The sequence below is a fragment of the Leptonychotes weddellii genome, chromosome 10 (genome assembly GCF_054177405.1).
Source record: "Leptonychotes weddellii isolate Sample4059 chromosome 10, ASM5417740v2, whole genome shotgun sequence".
Taxonomy (NCBI): domain Eukaryota; kingdom Metazoa; phylum Chordata; class Mammalia; order Carnivora; family Phocidae; genus Leptonychotes; species Leptonychotes weddellii.
Window position 1 is genome coordinate 96,902,901 of NC_138378.1, and position 24,879 is coordinate 96,927,779.

A 24,879-nucleotide genomic window follows, 5' to 3' on the forward strand; every position below is an offset into this window, starting at 1 on the left:
CTCTTGGGAAGGGGCAGGACTGACTTCCGGGATCCCTGATCCACCCTAAAGAGCTTTCCTATGTCTGGACTGAAGGCCTTTCATAGGAATTCCACAATTAGAAAGGATTAAAATGCAAGCGCTGGTTGAGATAACCTTCTAGAGTGTAATCAATCAACGAGAGTAAATAATTCAACATTTTGCCTAGATTACAGGAGCTGAGGGTGAAGAGAGAAAGACAATGCCGGGCTTCTGAGGTGGGAAAAAAAACTGAAAGAACAGAATGGGCAGCCACCAAGGAAAAAAAGACAAAGTGGCAATCTTGACCATTTTCACTTAAGGTTGGCTCCATTAACCTTCACTAAGAAGTGGCAGAAATTGTAGCTTTGACTCAAAGTCTATCTTTATGTGTGACTCCATGCATTCAGCCCTGTCTCCTTACATTAATAAGTGTCTCTGCTGTTTTAAAAATTAAAACCTTCTTTATTCAAAAAAGTTTGTGTGTGTGTGTGTGTGTGTGTGTGAGGATCACTTAATCAAGGTAGTAGTAACTAAGTAAAACTGGCAAGGCTGGAAAAAGGTTAAAAGCTCAGTATCTACCAGAGAATCCTTACCTATACTGATACAACTTGTAAGGACATCTGAAATGATCACTTTTTGATGGACTGCAAATTAAAACCACCAACTTTGCCTGAGTTGTCCAAGATCCCAGATTATGGTTTTGGAATACTAATTACACTAACTCATTAGTTGTACCCAGAAGGTACAACTCCAACTCCTCTATGGGGAGTGGTCCCAGGCTCCCTTCGGAGCAGCTCAGAAGGCCAGGATTCCAGATCCTTTGCTCATGTCAGGAAAAACCCTTGTGGGGGCCAGGATTTAGCAGGACACAGCTGGGCAAAGCCGCAACTCAACAGCTCTTCACGAGAGAGCACACGCCAAGCCCTGGGAATAACTGAAAGGTCACCTACAATCAAGTCAGAAATCACAAATATGCAAGGGCCTGCTCAGGGTTACCCAGAAGCTGAAACGCTCACCTGCTTAAAGGCAAGCCTCAGACCAACGTTTCTTCAGCATCTTTGGTAGATGGAAATAGAAGAGTCCTAAGCTTGGCCCACAAAGAATACCGTTTCTCTGACTGAAAGCGTCAGGTTCTTTTTTGTCCTTTTAACAGTAAGTGTGTTTTAAAAAATATATACTAAGTACGTGGTATTTAATCTTGAAACAAGCATACACTTGTAGTAAAAATCGTTTACCTACAACTTCTGGTACTCCCATACCAACCTGAGAGCAGGTATAGATAGGAAGAGGACAGACAGACAGTCTGGGCTATACCCAATTTGGACAGAAGAGAGGGCTGGAGAGCACAGAGAATGAGTTAAAGCAAAGAAGGGGGGGGCATCAGTAAGTGGAACAGAACATTATTGACTATTTACATGTAACTACATAGAAAGCATCATTCTAAGGGTCAGAATGAAGATTTGTTTTTTTTACACCATTTCCTGGAGCCCCAATGTGGCTGAATAAAACACTCCTCTGCACAGACATAGACAGACACACACACACTCCCCTCCTAAGCACTAGGATATAAAATATTTAATCATGACGGTTTTTGGTTTTTTTTTTTGCTGGGCACAAGAAATCACAACAACCAGAAGGTCACTATATGACTTCCAACAGTTAAAATGCAGGTATAATTATTCAAGCAACTGTTCCTCTCCAACTGGTCTCATGCCAAGTTCCTTGAGTTTCCTGTTTTGATTTCCCAGATATTTGAAACTGGTTTCCGCCTTTTGGTAGCCCTTTATTCCCCCTGTACCAGTTATCAAGACATCAAAACAACAATTTGTACCTATAACATAAAATTCTAAAACACTGATTTAGTTGTCAACCTAAATAAAAGAAGTCTACTACTTATGAAAATAAATAACGGTGTCTATGCTTTCCTTCCCTACGGCATCGCTGGAATCTAAAATGAAATACATATATTTAGATGTCAAAGTCACTTTATGTGGTCAAAAAAAAAAAAAGATCACATTACTGATTTCTGATTGTTTTTACAAAGAGGGGGGACAGCAATAGAGATTTAATGTTTAATTTAATGTTGCAAAAAAACCCTACTGTCTTCATTAAGCACGCATCTTCCATGACACTTGTACAGCTAGAGGAAAAATCAAAATCAGGAGGACCTGGATGGTAACGAGGACCCTCAGCCACCTGGAAAGTAGGGTTAAATGGCTTTTTGTCTTTGGTCGAGAGAAGGGTTAGTGTCTCCATACTTGATAAGCACTGTAAACTGAATTCCTTGAAGATAACTTTTTAAAACTATTTAGATGAGCTAAAGCAATCCATTCATAAACATAATACTGGTTTCAGGTACAACTTCCTTAAGAAAAACGATCTGCAATGTGTAATTTTAATGAAGCGCGTGACTAAGTTAAAAATTATGAATTGCTGGAAGTTCTGGAGCAGAGAAGTCACAGCCCCTGCAACACAACATGCTTGGCTCCCCGAAGGAAGAGGCAGAGCTCTGTTTATGGTTATTATTTTGTCGTTAAGTACATATATTCCATTATCAAGCATTACCTAAAGGCCAAGTACTCCCCAAAGGTTCTTCCCCTAAAATGTTCTATCTTCACCCCATTTCAATCCTCCTTTCAACCAAATAATTACGGTACTGATAAGCTGTAAGGACTTTATAAATTTAACTCTGCTATATTATAATCTTACAGTCATATTTTGGGGAAACATATGATTTGACTTTCAGTACCTCTGATCCTGTGAATTAATGATTACACTGGATCATTTTTACTACAGTCAATATTATATAGTAGGAAAGATTTGGGGATAATGACATTTAAAACCATGTAGATCGATATAATCAAAAAAATCCACAGACCTAAGTTCTGAGATATTTTTCTAGTGCTCAGCAAAGATCAAATAGGTAAACTTCTAGAAAGAATCACCTCTACTAAAAGCAATTTCCTCAGCATCCAAGTCTTGAGATCTGTTTAGTTCTTCATCATGTGATCCTATGTGTGTACTATGAAATACCTCAACTGGGTTTTAATTTCTTTTAATATTTACTTGGAAAAAAAAGTTTTAAAAATCATATGATACAATCATTACTATGTATTATTATTTGAAGGCAGGCTTTAGAACAGATGCTTTGTATTTAAAAACAATGAAAGTAGCAGAACTCAAGAGTAAGTCCAACGATCGCTTTAAGATAAGACATTCTCTCCTCGGGAGGCAGATTCGCATCAACCCTCTATGACTACTGGTTGGGGTAGTGAAGAACTCGCAGCACAGCCTCTCCTGGGGGCTCACCAGAAATGCAGACTCCCCAGTCCTAGTCCAGTCCCTGTAAATCAAAATCTCAGTGTGTCCGTTAAGCTCTCTCAAGTCTAAGGAACCGAGGAAACTCCCTGTGCGCACGACGCCCAGTCCTCCCCCACACCGACCGCGAGCCCCACGTGGGAACATGGGTCGGGGCAGAGCTGTGTGCCTCTGTCATCCCCGCACGTGTATTACGGGCAGCAGACGTCCTGCTACGGCTGAAAGTGTCTCCATCCCACACAGTTCCAGTGCCCAGAGGGTCAAGGAGGAATTCGATTGCACTACCCCAAAGACAGAACGGATGTTAAATAATGTGCCCATCTCCACTTGATCACATTTCCGTGGGTGTTTTTTCTGAGAGCGTCGTCCCTACTCCCAGCACAAAATGTCTGAGAAAAAAGTTGCGTGGATTAAAGCGTTCAGTATCGGATTTCTTTCTACATACTAATTAAATTTTTGTCTACTGGCAAATGTTACAGATGGCATCGCAAGGCAGTCTATCTGATGAGGCCACACACAGCACAGGGTGTACTGTGGGCTACAGACGGAGAAAAAGTGAAGCAAGAATAAAAGGTAGCACTTACACTTGTGTGAAAAAGAAATAAGGGAAATGTAAAACACTAAAAATGGAATAATAAGCCCATATAATATTAACGTTTCCTCAGGTACAACTAACTGAAAGAGTAAATTTAGAGCATAATTAATAAAAATTAAGGCTCTGAAGTGACTGTTATTTAGGTTTTTAAAAACTGAACGGAAAAATTCTATAAAACAGAAGTTATTTGTCTATGTTAAAATTAGTTTAGCGTCAGAAGATACAGCCATATAATGTAAAATCAATCTTCCTTTTGTTTTAAGCAGAAGAGAAAAAATACAGGTATCTAGCTACATAAATTCTCTCATCTTTTTTTTTTTTTTAAGATTTTTTATTTATTTACTTGACACTGAGAGAGAGACAGAGAAAGAAAGCACAAGCAGGGGGAGTGGCAGACAGAGGGAGAGGGAGAAGCAGACTCCCCGCTGAGCAGAGAGCCCCACACAGGGCTCGATCCCAGGACACCAGGATCGTGACCTGAGCCGAAGGCAGACGCTTAACCAACTGAGCCACCCAGGCGCCCCTCTCTCATCTTTTTTCTAACCTTTAATTTCTGCCTCAGCATATATATTCCATGCAACATAAGTTTACAGAACAGATAAACGCTTGAAAATATCATTTAAGACATTTAGAAAATATCTTTAAAAAAATCATAAAGCAAGCTCCCACAGCGTATCTAAAATGTGATTCTATTTATGCATCTGCTCCTTTAGGGTCATTTAGAAAATGGCCCCTCAGTTAAGTGCAAAACAAAGTCAAACCGGTAGACTCAGCTGTAGTGAGAGTATGTGCTCAATACTTAGTTTTTGAATTAATAAGTGACTAAAGAATGAAGGTGAATGAAGCAAGCAAGCAGCTGTGAAGCAAAAGGAGCAGCCTCAGAAAGTTATAGACAACGTTGAGAGGATTCTTCTGGACCGAAAGAGTCTACCACTGCAGTGCTGTTTCTCTACCTTCCCACCCAACCGTTCACTGGCCTTAGCGTCCCACCCTGGATGGCTCTAATCTCAGGTAGGGGTCTGACCAGCTCCTGTACTCTCAACACTTTTAAAGGCTTCTCTGAATAAGGAAGGGAGTACAGGTCAGTCAGTCCATCAATAATTAGCCATTAAAATGATATACTCCATGTTATACCTCCCACTCTCAGGGGGCAGTGACACTTGTGTTTGAGGCTGACTGTGGGCTGGCCGCCAGTGACGGTCCCTAGGCTTTCTCTCGCCGGGCTGGGGGAAGGCTTCCTGCACCGCCATCACTGCACTCGCGGTGTGCTAACGCGCCCAGCCACGTGTCCTCCACAGAGCACATTACTGTCACATTACGCTTCCTAAAAACACTCATACTCCTCACGTCGCTTACATGCTCATTAACAGCACCACCACGCTCTCCCTGGGAAGATGACTCACGATCCTTATCTCCAGCCCAGATCTCTGAGTTCCAGACTCCTAGGTCCTGTCTTCCCCTTGATCTCCATAGACACCTCCAACACAACAAAACAAACTCAATATCCACCTCATCCAACCTCCCACAGAGCTGCTCCCCTTGTGGTCCACATTCTAATAAATAACACCACTAAACAGCCTGACCTTCATGACCCCTTAGCGTCTGTCTTGACAATCACCCGCTCTTCCCCAAATTTGGCCGTCTTCAATTTCCTCATGCTCCAAAGTCAATCAGCCACTAAAGCCCACAGCCTTGACCACTGTAATTTCCATCTGCACCCTTCTGTCCATCCTCTCTTTTCTATCTCCAAGCCTGTCTTACACTCTCTCCTTCTCCTTCGGTTGAGCCACCCAACATACATCTCAGAGTTGAACTCGGTTGAGCAGTTCTTACTCGGCTACTCGATATAAGACAATGATGTAAAGTATCACATGCCAGCTTCTGATTATCTTTTCTCTAAAATATCTTGTAGAGAAAAAGTAATTAAACGTAGCCCCAAATTATAAACCATTTAATATTACTTCTAAGTGCTTTTGGCTAAATTAAAGGAGAAATTTCTTAAACCCCCATCCTCCTCCTTTTGCAAAATGCTCATTGTCTGTCTCCAAATAGGAGTAAATTTCACATAATCTATACCAGTCCAGTAATCCACATGATGTGTAATGCAGCAATGCCTAAAAAGTGTATTTAAGAACACACTTTATGGATCCCACACAGATATCCCTTCAGCTAGTCTCCTCCGTGTGGATTGGGTTTTTATTTTTCTCTAGAATCTCCCAACAACGTTGTACCTCCTTGCAGAAAGGGCTGACTTCCTCTCAGGGATATATTATCTTTGTAGTCCTCAGTATACTTACTTGGAGTAAGTATACATGGTATACACGGAGCTTGAATGCTACTTACTGAGTTAATTACATAAAAAATTACTTAACCGACAAACAGCTCTACTTGGGTGTCAAATTTAATTTGTCCAAAACAAAACTCTTGAATCTTCCTTAAATCTACTCCTGCTCCTAGGAAAGGGCATCACTTTGCTTAAAACCCAGTGTCTAAGAGTACTCCTTGGTTCCCCTTTCCCTCACCCCCAATGTGTAACCCATCAACAAATCTAGTTCCAAATTATATCTCAAATTCACCCATCCCTTCATCTCCAGCTCTGAAGTCTGAATCACCATTACCGCTTCCCTGAACTACTTAAAGAACCCCTACCTGAGACTCTGTTCCTGTTCTTGCATCTTGCGGCTTCGCCCAAGTCTCTCCTCGACCAGATCCAAGTTATGCTATACCCTCTTCATAGCCCTTGAACCACTTTCCTATGTCCTCCTGATAAAATCCATGCACCTCACGGTAACTTACAAGGCATTATGTGATCTCACGCCCATCTTTCTCTTCCTCCCCCGTGACATTCCAGTCTCACGGACCTTCTTGCTTTTTCTTGCTATTCCTCCAACACACCAAGCTGGCTTAGAACTTTCACATTTGTGATTCCCTCTGAATGGAATTCCCTCCTGTCAGATCATCCTAAATTTGATGCTCTCTTGCCTTCAGATTTTAAAGCAAATGCTCTCCCTTCATGGAAAACTTCCCTGACCTCTATATCTAAAAGCAATTTTCTCGCTAATCCCAGTAATTCTCATATCATCCTAATTACTGTTTTTCATAGCTCCCATCACATTATACAATATTTTATATTCATTTTTGTGTTTCTATGTCGTCCCTCCCCTTCTGAATGTCAGCTCCATCACAGCTGTATCCCTAGCCACTAGATCTGTGCCCAGTACATATTTGGCACTCAATAAATATTTGTTGGATGGAATGAATGTTTGAATGTTTTCCAGGGTGTTTTTCATTCTTCCTGAACTTGGTTTCATATTTCTGATTAATTTTTGAGCTTATGACCACTCTGAACTGTAATAATTTTTTACAAAATAAAAGCCACTGACCCCAACATGAGTCATCGTCATATCCACACTTCAAGGTCCACCTCATTCACTGTATTGTGGAAATCTTTGGTGGCCACTCTGACTATGGTTATTAAGCTCAGAGTGGCTCCTCCAGAGCACCAGGCAGCTGCAGGGACTGGTACTGTTCTTGCTACTTTCGTCCCCTCCTCTGACGGTCCATCAATTTAACTTTTGTGAAGCTCAGTATAACATATACCAAATCAAGGATGAATAGAGAGTGGAGAATAAAATTATAAGCTTTGTTAAGATCAAGGTGGGGTGACCTGCAGGTCATTCCCTTTATCAGACTTCGTCTTTGGAGAAACACAGAGGATCTGATAAGCCTTCCGCACAGCCCCTGCTGCCTCTACAGTTGTGACCAACTGATCTTACGGTGATGTGTTCATGTATTTTAGGAAAGAAAACATTTGGGAAAATCCAGGACCAACTCCTCCCTTTTAAAAGGATGTAAGTAATACACAGGAACTTGTTTAGTACCCAGAAATCATGAGTATTCTTCATAAATCTATAAATATGATATTAAAATTCCCTGCAATGACTTCCACACATTTTTTTTAAATGTTGCTGTGGTTATGTTTAGAACTCATGCTCAGAATTTACTCCCAAAGCATAGAAATGAGGACACGTTCTTTCTCATTACGCTCTGGTAAGAATACTGCTCCTTCTGCCCCACTCCTGACCCTGCACACCTAAACGCTAGAAACTGCCCAGAAGAATGGACCTACAAAGAGGGCTTTAACTAGAACCAACTGTTCATCTTTCCACAAAAGAACATCAAGAACCAAGTCTAATCTACCAGGTCACTCATCGTTACTGGACTCTTACCCTCCTGGGCTCTGCAAAATCATCCATGCCCTGCACAACCCTCCCTCCCTCCCTCCCAAATCCTTCTCCTGTGCCTTCTAGAACTCATGGTCTGTCATCACCACCATCCCCTCTGCCATCATTCTCCCCTCACTTCTTTTTAACAGAAACCTGGGTACTCCCTAGCTCCTCTGTCCCTCGAAGTCCTCTCGTGTAGGGACGGCTTCCTTTCCCATACTCCGTAAACCTGAGGGTGGGGCGGTGTCCCCTCTGTTCTCACTGCCGCTTTCAGATCACTCTTCCCTTTCCCCCTTAAAAAATGAAACCTCGTTCACATGAAGCACACGCAATAGGGGACTGTGGACGTGCTGCGTGGAGCTGCGTCTTCCCCGATCACTGCCCCTGTCCTTCCTGGCACAGGTCACGCACTACCACTGGGAAGATTCCTGCATGACCCTCTGCCCTTCTCTTCCTCTCAGACGTACCAGGAAAAATCCCAATCGTGGTCAGATGCAGCTCTCCACCTACACCGCGTCTGCACAGAAGCTGGAAGAAACACAAGACTGTGTCGGCTGGTGGCCTTCAAGTGTAGAACTGGGAGCCTCCACTGAGCTGCCAGTGCTAGGGTATGAGCGGAACCCACTGCCCTGGCTACTGCTCGCCCCCTCTCCGAGACGTCTGGTTTACCTCCTTGGAACCCACTGCCCTGGCTACCACTCGCCCCCTCTCCGAGACGTCTGGTTTACCTCCTTGGAACCCACTGCCCTGGCTACCGCTCGCCCCCTCTCCGAGACGTCTGGTTTACCTCCTCCTCCTCCTCTTCCTCCTCCTCTTCCTCCTCCTCCTCCTCAGGATTTCACACCTCTTTTCCCACCTCAGTGTCAGCTGACAACCTTGTTTTATCGTGTCTGAGAAAAAGAAATAATTTTGCTCCTCTCTCAAACACTTGACTCCTGCAATCATGCTCCTTCTTACATTAAGTGCTTTCTTGCTTTTCACTAGATCATTCTTGTCATCATTCAAACATGCTGTAATATCCTCATATTTTTAAAGCCCCTCTTGACCCTCTATGTCCCTAAAACAAACATCCCATTCTCCAGTTCCACTTTCCAAACATCTCAAAAGCACAAACATCTCAAAAGTGTCCCTACTTCCGTGTGACTTGTACTATCATTCTTATGCTATTTCGGGGGGGGGACCCTAGAATCATCTTTGTGCATTTTCGTCCCTGCTACAGGATCTGTTAGCAGATACTGTAGGTTCTTTCAGCAAAATGGTGTGTATCCATCTCTTCCTTGCTGTTTCCCTGCTAGCCCCCAGTCCAGTCTCTAGTGGCACCACATCTAAATAACTGAAACAGCTCTCCAGGGAGCCTCCAGCCCGCAGTATCTCCCCTGCTAACCCACTCTGCATCCCCCCACAACCCCCACCTGCCGATCGAGGGCTTCGCCAGGCTCTGATTCTCTCTGCTCATAAACCTGCAATGATTCCTGATAGTTCCTCTTACCAGGCTGAAGCTCCCTCTGAGATGAGAAGACACTGTCATCTAGTCCCAGGCTGCTCCCCATCTTTATTTCCTCTAACCTATCAACAGAGGTTGATAGCAACATAGATTGATCTTTTACTTATTTTTTTTTTAAAGATTTTATTTATTTATTTGACAGGGAGACAAAGAGAGAGAGAGCACAAGTAGGCAGAACGGAAGGCACAGGGAGAGGGAGAAGCAGGCTCTCGCTGAGCAGGGAGCCTGACACGGGGCTTGATTCCAGGACCCTGGGATCATGACCTGAGCCGAAGGCAGACACTTAACTGCCTGAGCCACCCAGGTGCCCCAAAACCTTGCTCTTTTAGACCACCGTCCCCAGTGTCTTACATAAGTCATGTAGATCCTGCCTGTAAATCCATGTTTCATTCTTTTGTCCACATTGTTGTCCTTCCTAGAACCCATCACTACTCAAATTCCAAACTGTTCAGACTCTCCCTCCTCCATGACACCTTACCCTACAATTCCAGGTCACACTTGTCTGGCCTTAAATCCCTAAAAGCATTTGAAGTCTTCATTCCTATTAACAACTCCTTTGTACACAGTACCATACCATCACCAATTCTTTCATATGCACTTGAATATAGGCAGGGCTTTCTCCCTCAAACTTGTTTCTCAGAAGAGGGAAATCCCTAATACTGACTTATAAGATCTTGAATATTGCAGGGTGCTTTATTTTGAAAAAACAAAGTGCTCTTTGTAGAGGACACATTAACTTTAAATGAGCTCAACCAGTTCTACTTTTGGATTATACAGAGGTCATCTGACAGAATCTGTTTAAAAAAAAAAAAGTAAAGAAATTTAATCAGCTACAGTAATTATTCCTGAGGGAATGCTCTCAAAATTGGAAGTGCTGGATCTTATAAACAGCCTTCTTAGAATCACTTTAAAAATCAATGCCATTAATCTCCACATTGTAAAGATCATAAATATACACCTAACTAATTAAAAATGCAACTGTCCCACTTTTATGTGAAAAGACACTGAGTTCTGAACAAAACTTCTTGTGATAACTTAGATTCACAACCTGCTTCTTGTGATAACTTAGATTCACAACTTGCTGCCTGTCAGACCATTCAGATGGCAGTGAAGACAGCCTGCCGGGGAACAGGGGGTTAAATGACTTGGAAGGTTGCCTGAACAAAGACAGTGGCAGGGACAGTGATACATCTGAAACGTTTGGGGAAAAAAAAAAAGTTTTGTGAAACGTAAGAGTGGCAAAAATCATCTAAATTGCTGTATTGTTTTAGATCATGTGATTTTCAGTATGTGTAACTAAATTAATTATTTCAATAGATATTTGACCACTCCACCTATATCCCTGCAAGTTTATATGCTAAAATTGGCAAAATACTGTCTTTTGGAAGCAATGGGGTAGGGACAGGGGTGAGCAAAGAGCCACAAGATGATAAAAACGAGTTAGGTAACATGTTGTCCAATATCATGATGCAGTTGGAAGAATACTTTACATGGTTAATCCCAGGCTTGTTACTGAGAAGTTGCATGCAGCTCAGTTTTCCAATTTTCCAATTTAAGGGCCAGACTAAATATTACCTAAGACTCTCTGTAGTTCTAAAACTTTATTTCTATTGTTTCCGACTACAATCTCTTTTAATGATTTAGCAGCATTGGTAAATACGAAGAGAAAAGCTATTTTAGAGGCAATTATAAATTTCTTATTCTTTATTACCATTTAATATGAGTTGGAAACTTAACACAATTCAACAACTTCAGTCCTGCTGTACTGCCCTTACGAGATCTCACAAATCCTTGGTATTCCAAACCATATTACCAATCTCTCCATCTAAGAATGACATCATTTTAGAGATAACAGGTATACTTAAGAATGTCTGGCTCGGCTCTTTTTGTTCCTCAAGAGGAACATGGAGCTAGGAAAGAGTCTCATGCTGGTCTGTGGCCTTATCCTTTGTTAATCCTGGTTTCGAGCCACGGTACCAAGCTCTGGCTATGCCACTCGCAATTACTGAAGCTAGGAATCATACTTCCACATCTCCAATCTTTTGTCTAGGTTTTATGCAGGAATGTACAGAAGTTATGGGTTATATTAGTACAATTTTGTTATTTTAATGTAATTTCTGACTTCATTCCACAGGCGAAGCACCCAATGACCCATCCACACCTATGTGGTTTTGCCCCATGGCAAAACCCACCTGAGCCTTCAACCATCACTGTGCAATTCTCCCATCTCTGTTAAAGAGACATACTTCCTTGCCAGATGAGCTGCATTTCTAATTAGCACTCTCCTCATGGAGCACCATGCTACAGTAAATCAAGCAGAATGGACCTGGTGACAACAGATGCCAATTTCAAGCACACCACTTGTGAAATCATCCAGTATGCAGGGGTGACCTAAGCAAGCTGGCACAAACTACCCTGCTCATGAGACCACAGCATTACCAAATCCATGACCTCCAGAAAACACAGATGTACATGGTGCACACACATCATCACGTCAGTACTCAGTCAACTTTATGCATCTTGTTTGGGATTATAAAATGTACCAATCTCTGTAAGTGTGTCTTTGCCTCTTCCAGCTCAAATATGACACAGCGCTAAGCCTGACAATTGTTGAGAATCAGTACTTACCTTCAATCCTCTTCAAAGCTGAAAGGCACATATCTTTCCTTGGAAACTCAAAAGGATTGTTGCAGGTGCGAATGGTGTCACATTCACATTTCCCATTGATTATATTGCAGCCAGAGACAAGGTTTTCATTGCAGGGTTCAAAACCAAGCAGCTGGTCATCGTCCCAGTTCTCATCTGTAAAACAATTAACAACCACAGAATATTTGCTTGCGGCTTCATTCAAAGGCCTGTTTGAAAGCAAAAATGTGCAAAGATGTCAAGATTAACACCTGATATCCACACCTCGATTTACAAAAGGTGGTTTTGGCTGCAATTTGACAAATGAATGAAATCCAACCTCCAAATAAGTGAGAAAAAGGAAACAGAGCCATACATGTAGACACTAAATAACCATGTATACAAATGTGTGGGATCAAAAACCACCCCTTCTCTTACATGTTATTTTAAACAAAGATTCCTGGATTTTCCTACTTTCAATAAAATTACAGGAGACACTTCAGTCAACCTACAAAATGATTCAAAAATACCCACAGTTTTTTGTTTTGTTTTGTTTTTTCAGTCCATCTGGTAGAGACGAGCTTTGGGTTTAAAATAGCCGGCAATTTGGGGCGCCTGGGTGGCTCAGTTGGTTAAGCGACTGCCTTCGGCTCAGGTCATGATCCCAGGGTCCTGGGATCGAGCCCCGCATCAGGCTCCCTGCTCAGCAGGGAGTCTGCTTCTCCCTCTGACCCTCTTCCCTCTCGTGCTCTCTGTCTCTCATTCTCTCTCTCTCAAATAAATAAATAAAATCTTTAAAAATAAATAAATAAATAAATAAATAAGCCGGCAATTTAATACATCAAGACAGCTAATCAACATAAAACCTCAGACACCACCAAAAGAAGGAAGAATGGATACAGCAGTGGAGATTCCGTCAACGCATTTCAGTTCAGATGCTAATGTCCACCCAAAACCAAAGCCAGAGAGGACAACAAAACTGAGGGCGACCACTTAGTGAGAGGCTAAGGAAGTCATACTCTGAAGCTGAGACCAAATCACTATCCTGGTCATGCAATCATAGGAGGAGACTGTAAGAAACAAAGCAGATTTCAAAACTATGTTCATGGGCTCCAGCTCAGACAAATAAAACATGACACAAGCATGACAGAACCATCGGCCGACTAAATCCGTAATGCTATTCCTCACAGCTGAAACACCTCTTACAGGAAATCAGGCTACTTCTCTATGAATCTCTGGGGCACTTTATGAGTTTTCCCCCCTCTCAACATTATCTTTCATAGACACTTTATCGTACCTTAACTAGGTACTACCTGTTAAATAGTAAACTTGTTTCTGATAACCGTATCTGGAGAGAATTTTTTTAAAGTGCTTGAATTTAAGATACCTTAAACCTGTTGCTCAAACGAAGGCAGGTATAAAGCCATCTTGAGAATGTGTTTTCATAGAAGACAGTGTAAACAGATGGCTGTAATTTTTTTTTACAGCTAAATTTTACTTCTGGTGACATCACTAACTTACTGCAAAAGGCTATTCTCCCTCGCTGAAATAATTTTCTTGTCAAGGGGTCTTTAGAAAGATATCATTTACAATATAAAGAGATTCACAGCAATTCTTTGAAAACCTCTTCTGTTCTGGTTTCAGGCTCACTTACTTGATCAAAGTCTCAGCTCTTAGTAAAATGATTTTACAAGTTGAAACAAAAACATAATTTATCTGTTTTAAGATGTTTCGCCTGTATTTGGTTTTTAGAAATAACATGTAAACACACACAGGTACATTCCTACCTTCAAGACAACAGTGAAATTACTAAATTATCCTGAAAGGAAAACCAGAAAAGAACATAATGAAACAACTCGGCATGGGAAAGTTGTTGATAAGTCTTCAGTTATAATATATAATACATGGGACACATAAATGACTTCCCATCTCTACATTTATTTTTTGAACAAGCTCTTAGTACCACTCTCCTAATCCAGTTCAGCGAAGTTTGTCATGGAGGAATTTTTGTGACTTTATATTCAAATTTGTAACTCAGTTAGTCAACCCTAGGAACTTAAAAACTTGTAAGAAATCAAGTAACATTTGAACCCCTGGAAAACTAGTCTCTTCTATTTCTCCTTTATCTATTTCTCCTTTCCCCATCATATTCTGAGAAGAAATATTTATTACTATTTTTATAAATATGTAGTTAATCCATCACCAAATTGAATGGATTCTGATGATCTTTTCCCACAGTAAACCTCCTTTCCCTCCATTAGAACTAGAACTCCCTGAAGACCTCATTCTCCTGAAGGACTGCAACATCCTCTCCCCAGTCTCCCTGCCATTATCCTCTTGTCCCTCCACTACTCCTTTCCCCAGCATGGGGGAATCATCGTCCTCAAAAAACAAACCTGCTCAGTGGTTCTCTCTTGCCAACAAGAAAAAGCCCAACATTCTTACTGTAGAATAAAAGGTTCCTCATGATATGGCTTGTACTGCTACAGACCCATCTTTCACCAATCTCTCACACATCCTAATGTTCTAAGCACCCTGAGAGTCTCACTACAAACACTTAATAACTGCTTCCCCACCTCTGCTCATGGAGTATCATCTACCTAGAACACCCCCCTCCCTTCTTCCCACAGTAATTCCTATTCATCCATCAAGACCCAGTTCAAATGTGACCTCTTTGGGGAAGTCTTCTCCACTATGAACGGCTCCATTTTCCATGCTCCCTGAGGCAGGTGCACAGACCTCTGGTCCCCTGTGGTAATGGCTTTATGTAAGTCAAACTTCCCCACTAGGTACAGTCCTTGTGTGTAGGAGCCTTGTCTTATCCAACTCTGAACCCCCTTAACCCCAGAACTTAGTATAGTGTCCATTAACTTTATGTACTGTAATATATAATAGTACTATGCTATATATCTAGCCATGTATTTCATCACTGGTATGGTCAATGCTGCTGTCCATGTGTTTTCCAGGAAGACCATTCTCTTTGAACGGGGAATCCGAATTAAAAGGCAATTGCCGTTGATGCTCTCCCCAATACCTTACTGATTCATGCTTTGTTCCCAGTAAAAGTCTGTTGGCAGCAGTAACAGGCTGCATGGGAAGATGCACAGGTAAGCCTGAAAAAAATGGCATGGCTACCATGTCCAGTTAGGAAGCTGTGGACTCTGAACCCCAAAATGTCTTATATGCCTTTATTTTCTTTTTTGAGAGGAAATCTTTTTAATTCCATGCCCCCGCCCCCAATCAATACTGTGTTTTTCTTGGCAAATAGTTCCCTTAGCAACCATTGCTTTATAGGAATCAAGTACAACATGCTTCTGAGACAAATGCTTTTATGTTTTTCTATTACATAACATTATATTTTAAAATAATTTTACAGCCAATCAACAGGGACTCAAAGCAAAAATTTAGTGAGGTTTGATTACAGAAATCAAATCTGAGCCCAACAGTTCTGCGGACAGTGGTTGGCAAATTTGATGTTTTTAAATCTCTCTTAGGTAAATCCATATATACAATGCAAGGATGAAGGCTCTGATTCTCGGATTCCTGATTTCTCCTTGGACTGGTCAAGGGGGAGGGGGAAGGAGTTAAAAGCAGGAGTACTGCCTTTTAAATATTTATTTCAAGTAGTCTTTTTTCCTGGTACTCTCTAGACAAGATGTAGTCTCCAGTCAGAAAAGACAACTGAGATACCTCTGTGAGTGTATTTTTAAGTTTGTAACTTCTGCAAGACACCAAATCGGGACGTTGAAGTATTTTCTCTCAATATAAGATGAGAGAAATCTAATACTTTCACGTACGAATTAAAATTGATGTATGTTCGGATACGTCCAAATATGTTAAGTAGCCCAGTGAAGAGGCGGTCACATAGAACTGCTAACTTGACATCTCCACTCGGATACTTAGAAGACCTCTCAAGACGTGATGCTTTCCTTTGAGACAAGCACGGTACTTCCGCATGAGACAGAATTAGTTCACACACATTTCCCATCTCATCCCCCAGAATGGTAACACGAGATGTAAGAAGATGGGTAAGAACGGCCAGGAGACAAATGCCATGACTGGCAGTCGGTACCACCCCCTCTCTTCGCGCTACGAAGCCAGCACTGCCCTTGTGGCCCCAGAGCAAAGGATGACACGCAGAATAAAAGTGACATTTTAATACTGCCATGGAAATAGTCTGGACCTCGTATTCTCCCTGAAAAGGTCTTGGGATTCCCCACCCCACCCTGGGGTTGCTCTTCTGAAGAGCGTGTCTTGCTGACACACCTGGGCCAAGGCAGCATAGGATCCAGGTCTGAGAAATAACAAAGGTTCCGGGGGACCTCTTCTCCTAATGGTTACCCTAAACCATCAACAGACACGTGTCTTCAGTGGGAAGATGAAGTCAATAAAATGCAAACGTTGTGTTGATTCATACATGACTTTTCTCAGCACATTAATGTTATGACAAGATCAAGAGCAAGTTCTCTCACAAAGAAAGGAAAAGTCTCAGCAATAACGAACACCTTAAGAAAAGGCTGATAGATAATCTATTGTTTAAATTCCTTCCTCTAGCACGAGAAATGACGGCTGTAGTGAATGAACTTTCCATGACATTAAACTACCCAGGAGGTTGCAAATGCAAATGAAAAAACTAGAGATATTTCCCCCTGTATTTAAATATCATGATGAAGAAATGCCCCTTGGGTTTTAGGTGTAATTCTGATGAACCTGGTCTCCATTAGAAGTGAGTGTCTTCAAGGCGCCACGCCCGGAAGGAAGCAATAGGAGCCCAGAGGTAAGGCTGCAAAGGATGGGCTGTCCAGGCTCCAGGTGCCAATGCTATGGGTGGCTTACCTGTGTCCGTGTTTTCATTTAGATTCTCATTGTCTAGATCTACCTTCTCCGTATACAGTTCCGTAGGTTTTGAGTGACCTACCCCTAACCCTATCTTTCCCAACACCTCTCTCATTTTTAGGGTAGTCAATGATTTTGCAGAAGGTTGGTTTTTGTTTTAAGAGCACACATGTAGTGCCAAAGCAAAAACACCTGTCCTTCCAACGGCCACATTCAGTCTCACCCTGCACAAGGCACCCTCTAGTATTCTCAGGGATGCCTAAAATTCCTTCCTTCCGCGTGTGACACGGAAGATTTTTAAATGCAAGGGCTAGTTAAGAGTCTCAATCCTGGGGGTAGGAAAGAGAGCACTGGGGAGGAGGATGTCGGGGCAGAGGCGTCCTAGAAGATGTAAGGAGACATCCGACTCCAGACCTGGGAAGAAGCAGCAGCTCCAGGAACCAGCCATGGCAACTCTGGCCTCCCTGATCCTGGATTCCACCTCTCGGCCCTTCAAAATATCTTTCCATCTGCATGCCGGTGTCTGAAATTCCACTAATATGGAATGAAACGTTTCAGGTGTGACTGCACTTACTGGACACATTACTGTGTATTCATCTAAAACCTCTGACTTCCTGGAGGTACAGGCATTTGTATACTCAAAGGCTTACCTTTCCTACCCTGTATCAGCTTAGGCGAATGGAGTTTACGCCAAACCAAGACAGAGCTGCACCCCATTATGTGGCAATCCACTTACCCAGAAATATGCTATAGCAGATATTAAAAGGCAAGAAACAAATTCACAGTACACACTCAGAAGCTCACAGTAATGGAATTCGGTTGGCAGAGGAGAAGCTTCTGGGAATATATATCAAATTAATTCTCCAGCTGCTCACATATCCCTGGGGCTAGGGTAAGATGCAAATAGCTAATACTGGCATCTCTTTCCATGCCAGCCTAGAAACTCCAGTGTAATGTAAAATTGCGGCTCTTAACTCCCCCAGCTCCTGGCTGGCTGTTTGTTATCAGGCATTCATTCGGCTCAAGGAGGAATCTAATGCTGTGAGCTTTCATTCTCTCTGCTTCAAGCTTAAGGCGGATGTTCCAAAAGCCAGCGGGCTTCCCTCTCCCTCTCTTCCTGGTGCTGTAATCAGTGCAAAGCAGGAAGGGCAAAATTATGGTTATCAGTAGAAATGATTCATGTTACAAAAATCTGTTTTACAGGCATTTCCAGAAAGTGAAACTATGTTAAGCATATGTAACTGTAGAGCAGAGTGGACAATGGAAATGCTAAAATATGCTCACAGATATTTTTTGAAGACTAACTTCTTAAACTGATGCAGATCTCTAAATATAGAGCAAACAAACATGACCACTGATTCATATTATGTCCAAGTAGGGAATTCTCTGAAAAACAAACAGGACTGATCCAATTTACTAAATCAATTTATGGTAAGTGTATGTTACACTGCTCTAATTTTTGTCAGACACCTTAGCAATACATCTAACAGAAGCGGTCCAGAGATGAACTACAGAATGCAAATTCATCCAGCCAGCTGTCCATCCATCCATCCTCCTTCCCTCCCTCGCTCCCTCCCTTCCTTCTTTCCTTCCAATCATCTGTTCCTCAGACAGTGGTATCTATTATACATCAAGAACTGAGCAAGGTACTAGGGATTCAAGATGCTAGGAAGGCGTTTACAGTACAACTTTCTGCCATTCTAACCAAAATCATACCAAGTGTATGAATAAAATAATAGTAATTTCCTTTTTGATAGCAGGAAGCTAACAGGAAGAGAGAGGAGCTTAAGAGAAGGCAAGAAGTGTCTCTAGAAGCAAGGAATTCATGAAACAAGAGGAGAGGAGAGCAGAGCCTGGGACTACAGAACACAGTTCCCCTATTTCACACTTCTGCCTAAATTAGGAACTATCTGTCTTAAATTGCATATAGTAAAACAGCCCAGACATCTGTTCTCCTCATGGACAGTGCCTGACCCAGGAGACCACAACTCTAGTTCTGTCATTAGTTAGCAGAGCAACTTCGAACAAGGCAGTTAGCCCCCTCAAGGCTTCAATTTTTTTCATTACTAAAAAGGAGGTGGAGTGGACAATTCATGAGGTCTAGACTTCATGCTCATGTTTCCTTGATTCTGCCATCTTGGACGAAATTGTCCAATGCCAACAATTTTTTGGGAACAGTGTCAGAGAGTCACCTGCTTGTAGTGATCACAATTTAAATTTAAAATAGTTTCTCACTTATCAGACCAGTCTGAGGTTTGGAAAACTGTCACTAGGCATAAGAAGGCAAGCGAAGGGTGCTTTTACTATAACAAAGATCACCTGGCAAGACCTTTCTAATAACACCTCAGTCCTAGAGGATTTACTAGCTGAGGTCTCAATGTATTAAAACGGATTGGCCATGTATTTATTTATAACCTTCGAAGTTCTGTGTCATTATACAATTGTCTCTACTTCTATATAGATTTAGGAATTTCTATGACAAAAAGGTTTTTTTAATGGGAGGGGATTACAGGTAAATTAACCAAATACTTAAAAATGAAGAACAATAGAAATACTATGTCAACATTGCTGGGAAACAGGGAAGGCAGTGTTTAAAGGGAAATTTCACAGGAAATGAGGTTTAAAAAAAAGAGAGAAGAGCATTCAGTTGAAGAAATCAGAAAAAGAGCAACAGAGCAAGTCCAAAGAAACAAGAAGGGTGGAAATCATAAATATATGAGGGAAATCGAAGTTACAGAGATAAAAGCAACAGAGGCGATTAATTAAAAACTGGCTCTTCAGAAAGATTATTAAGACATCTCATAAATGGCTTATGATTAACAGTCCTGTATAGCATGTCAACTCATCCAGGTACTGTGATGTATAAATATATATATTTTTAAAAAGATATTTTATTTATTCGTTTGAGAGCGAGAGAGAAAGAGCAGGGCGGAGGGGCAGAGGCAGAGGGAGAAGCAGACTCCCGACTGAGCAGAGAGCCCCATGTGGGGCTCCATCCCAGGACCCTGGGATCATGACCTGAGCTGAAGGCAGAGGCTCAACTGACTGGGCCACCCAGGTGCCCCTATAAATATATTTTTTAAATCAGTTTCTCTTTGGTGGTTTTACCAGGAAGTTACTCAAAGCTGGACATTAAATGGTTACATTTTGGAAATTTTTTAAAATAATGAAGGTATTTGATTGCTCATGGAAACATTTCCTGAGCTACCATTATTTTGTACCCTATGGTGTGAAACTCAACTCCCTTACACTTCCCCTGCTTTGAGCCTAGATCCTAATATTTTTTAAGGAAAATCTCAGGCCTTCTCGCCTGGCCCATGTTTGGGCAGTGCTGAGCTGGCCTTCCATTCAGGCACATGTCATTACTGAGCAACACAGTGTTCTCTGAGCTTGAATGTCTATTAAAACATGTAACTCCATGTTTCACCAAGCTTCAAAGAATACTGGTTTTCAGCTATCAAATAAATGTACTGCTGCTTAAAAATTAATACATCTCGGTCGAGGGAAAAAATATCTTGGAGAAGTGCCTAATTGTGTCACATTTCCTTTCTTCACCTAGATACTCTAAAAGCCATCCTCGGATTAAGCCCAGCGATCAGCTATCTCTAGGCTCACAGTGATCTGTTCTACAGAGGTGCATTAGTATAAAAAAACGCAGAGGGGATGTTATAAGAATAGCCCTGTTGAACTTCTTAAGGATATGGAGTTGGGAAGCAAGGTCTCCAAAATAAAGTCCAACATCTGGCCAGCCAACTCTTGGGCACGGAAGACCAAGCCTGCTTAGATTTGACCCCAACCCACTTCTTCAACCTCACCTCTTCCATTCCTCCCCACTTACTCCACAATACTCACACTACTTAATGACTACGTGCTCCCGTGCTCCTTAAATGACCCAGGCTGTTTCCTGACTCCCTCCCTGGCTGTGCACAAACTGTTCTCTCCGCCTAGAAAGCTGCTTCTCCTTACTTGCTTTGAAAGTTTCTATTCAGTTATTAATGCTTTCTCCAGGTATCATCCACTCCACAGGGACCAAATTAAGCGTTTTCCCCGCTGTGGGACTTCTACTGTATACTTATTAAAATTATTTCACTTACGGCAGCATCATGAAATTGCTCATCTAATCTCCTCCACCAGAATGTGGGTTCTTTGAAGCTAAAGATCTAGTTTTTCTCTTCTTTTCTTTTTATCATTGGGTGACTGTAGGACTTGGCAAATAGGAGCTTAACAAAATAAGTATCTGCAGAGGGAATCAACAGGAATGGGTTAGAGGACAAGAGTAATCTGAATCTTCCGGTGCCAAACTTTTCCTGGAAAGTCAGTTTGATGGTAGGGGAAGAAAGAAACATCTTTGGATGCCAGTCTTCCCACTTGTAAAATATTAATACTACCTCAAATTTTCTTTTAACCTCAACATTATATTAACCAAAACTTCCACATACCAATAAATATTTATGACATGTTGAGTGAATGAATATACCTCAACTATGTTAGGTAAATAAACAATAACTTAAATAATAAACTCTATTATCTCCCTTTCTACTACCTCTATCATAACCATAATGAGATAATGTGACACAAATTCATGCTCCTTGCCAGAAAGGTACTTGTGGGTATGAATAATGCACAGTCCCATTTTATAAATATTAATGTATGCTCTAACCTAAAATCTGTTAGTCAAATGACCGAGAGCAAAACAGAAGACTAGATATGGGAATGCCTTTTTTCTTGATTGCACTCATCCAAAAGTGTGAACCACTAGAATGAAAAGAAGAAATGTGACCAGAATCTCAAACAAGAGCAACAAAATGAACACAGCGTTCTGAAAATAAGCACTCTGAAGGATATACATTTTTCATTATACTAGCTGAATAGTTAGCACAGGTAACGAAGCATACTTCACCACCCCCCACACACTCCCCAGAGATAAATCTTCTGATAACAACTAACATTTATTGAGCCACATTTTTACGTGCCAGGGACCAGACTAGGCACTTAATTCTCAGACGAACACATTTAGCTGAGGACAGAAGCTCAGCAACCGAGGCCTGAATTCTGCATAGACTATCATAAAGCAGGGAAATAATGGAACTATGAATTGAGGTGGTCAAACAGCTGGGCCAAATTTCAAGTTCAAGTGAATTCAGAAGACCTGAGAGCATCAGGGAAAAGGAAGGAGGGAACACTCCTACACTTCCCATGTCACTCTGGTGAAGCCCATCTCCAGTGCATATGGCCCAGAGACCAACGGCTGGTGTCAATACCCACTGGACAGGCAGAGGACTCACAATGACACCTTCTAAGTCAACAGTAGAGTTGCCAGAGGACCCTTGGAAACATCAGAACAGAAAACCCAACAACATAAACATGATCTCAACTACACCATCATCCCAGAAACAAGGGTTTCTTTGTTAAGACAACAGTATCCTCATACGTAGCAATACTCCTGAGGCTCAAATGGTGATTTTTAAAAGGTGTAATGATCTGTAAGTAGCATTAAGGAATCTTTTAGGATAATAATTTTGTGAAATCGGTTAGCAATCACTTCCTAAGGAATATTTTTATAAATCAACCTGAGCACTGCTGTGAACTTTACCTTAATAATTTATCTGAATTCTTTTTTTTTTTTTTTAGATTTTTATTTATTTATTTGACAGAGAGAGACACAGCGAGAGAGGGAACACAAGCAGGGGGAGTGGGAGAGGGAGAAGCAGGCTCCCCGCAGAGCAGGGAGCCCGATGCGGGGCTCGATCCCAGGACCCTGGGATCATGACCTGAGCTGAAGGCAGTCGCTTAACCAACTGAGCCACCCAGGCGCCCTATCTGAATTCTTGAAAGTAAACCAAGTGGAAGATAAATGATCAAGATTAATTCCAAGGACTTTATTTCTCTTCCTTACCACTAACTCAAGTACTGGTCATCAAAGAAATATCATCCCTAAATATTGTGCCCCAAAGCCCAAACCTTTAAGTTCTTTCATAAAGCAAGTTTATTTCTATATTTGATCTTATTTTTATTCCTACACATGCCAAGAATCTCCTGCTACCTGGTCCTGGCAACAAAGCACAATTTGCCAGCAATATTCAATGAACACTGTTTTGCGTGCATGGTTTACAATTTCCTACTGTTACCTGGTTTCATCATAAGTGAAAGTCTGATGTATATGTCTAGATCTTTTTTTCTTAGAACATCATTAGAATCCACATTGCTACAATATGTGTATGTGGGAAGTAGGGCTATAAATTAGAAATGAAAATCAGAGAGACAACTGTGGCCTATAAGAAACCTCACGCAACACAGGGCCTGTTACACGGATTTCTGAAGGCACCAAGTCCTTGAAATCCATCCTAGAACTCTCTATCTAAAAGCAAATGTACATTAGGGGACAATGAAAAGCAGGACTCTTGGGTAGGTCAGGAAATGAACATTAATATCTTGGGAGTTATGATGATTTACAGAGCCATGATTTAATCCCCAAGATTCATGTGAAATAGACCATATGAAGTATATATAACAAGACCAGAGAAAGATGAAGAAACTTTAAGAATGTGTTTGAAAATATATTTGCACATTTCTGATAAAACTGAAGTTTCCCTGGTGTAGTAATTGGACCCCTACGCCTAACAGGCACCAAGCTCTGAGAGACTGGGTACTTGGGTTTGGGAATCTCAGTGATGACAACGGTAATGACTACCAACACTATCCAAAAACTTTTTTTTTTTTTAAGATTTTATTTATTTATTTAAGAGAGAAAGAGAGAACGAGCTAGGGGAGGGGCAAAGGGACAAGCAGACTTCCCGAGCAGGGAGGCAACGTGGGGTTCCATCCCAGGACCCCGGGATCATGACCCGGGCTGAAGGCAGATGCTTCAACGACTGAACCACCCAGCGCCCAATGCTATCCAAAAATCTTTACTGGCTCCCACCTGCCCACAGTCTCAAGTAGGACCCCTCCCACTGATAAACCAGGCCGGTGCCTGGCCCCAGCTAACCCTCCAGGTTACTTCCCACTGCGCAGACTGCACCTCTTCCCTTCCCGGGCCAAGGAACCCTTGGGGCCTGGGCACTCATGTCCCTTCCAACCTGGAACACACCCCTCTCCCCCGGCGGCTTTGTGCACGGCTCCCCCCCACCCCCACTCCCACCCTCAGGTCTCTGATCACACTCCATTTCTCGGCGAGACTTTCCATGACCACTCTCTTTAAAACTGAAAACCAAACGCGTCACACAGTCCTTGTTCTCTTTCTCTGCCTTATTTTTCTGCACAGTACTTATCTTCTTCTGACATGGTATAAGTTTTATGACTAATTTTGCTCATCTTTTCTCCCTAGATCAGAAAGCTCCAGGCTGGTAGGGATTTGTCTGTCTTGTTCACATCTGGATCATCCACACCTGGAACAGGGCTTACCACATAGTAGGTCCTCCACAAATATTTACTGAATCCGTCAGTTCTCTCCATACACCGTTTAAGTCCACTTGGGTGGGCCTTTGGCTGATTCTGTTTCCTCTGAGAAGGCACCATCTTTCTTTCCCCATTCACCTGGAAACCTGCTATTCGCTTACCGTGCCCAACTAATGTCTTCTCCTCAGAGTTTACTTGGTTTTCTCCTACCTACAACCCTTCACTTAACCCAAGGCACTGCGGCGGGTTGCCCACAGCTAGATTCTGAGTTTCCAGGGGGCAGAAACTGCGCCTTCCTCATTTCTACAGTCACTCCCTGCTGAGATGAATGGATGGCTCACAGCAGGTCCCAAGCCCCGCTTGCTGAATGGAGAAAT

General features: G+C 42.0%; 1 protein-coding gene and 1 long non-coding RNA gene across 8 annotated transcripts in view; both read right to left on the reverse strand.

The window, feature by feature from the left end:
- Positions 1-24,879, reverse strand: part of LOC145715952 (uncharacterized) — a 519,543-nt gene that overhangs the window by 183,883 nt on the left and 310,781 nt on the right. The window lies entirely within an intron of this gene.
- CRIM1 (cysteine rich transmembrane BMP regulator 1) overlaps positions 1-24,879 on the reverse strand; it is a 180,548-nt gene that overhangs the window by 130,936 nt on the left and 24,733 nt on the right. For 6 of the 7 annotated variants that reach the window (XM_081796925.1, XM_081796921.1, XM_081796923.1 and 3 more), the window contains exon 2: positions 12,272-12,445. The exons of the other annotated variant lie outside the window; for it this stretch is intronic. In XM_081796925.1, the coding sequence (XP_081653051.1) occupies positions 12,272-12,445 (174 nt within the window). The remainder of the gene's footprint in view (positions 1-12,271; positions 12,446-24,879) is intronic. 7 annotated transcript variants of the gene reach the window in all.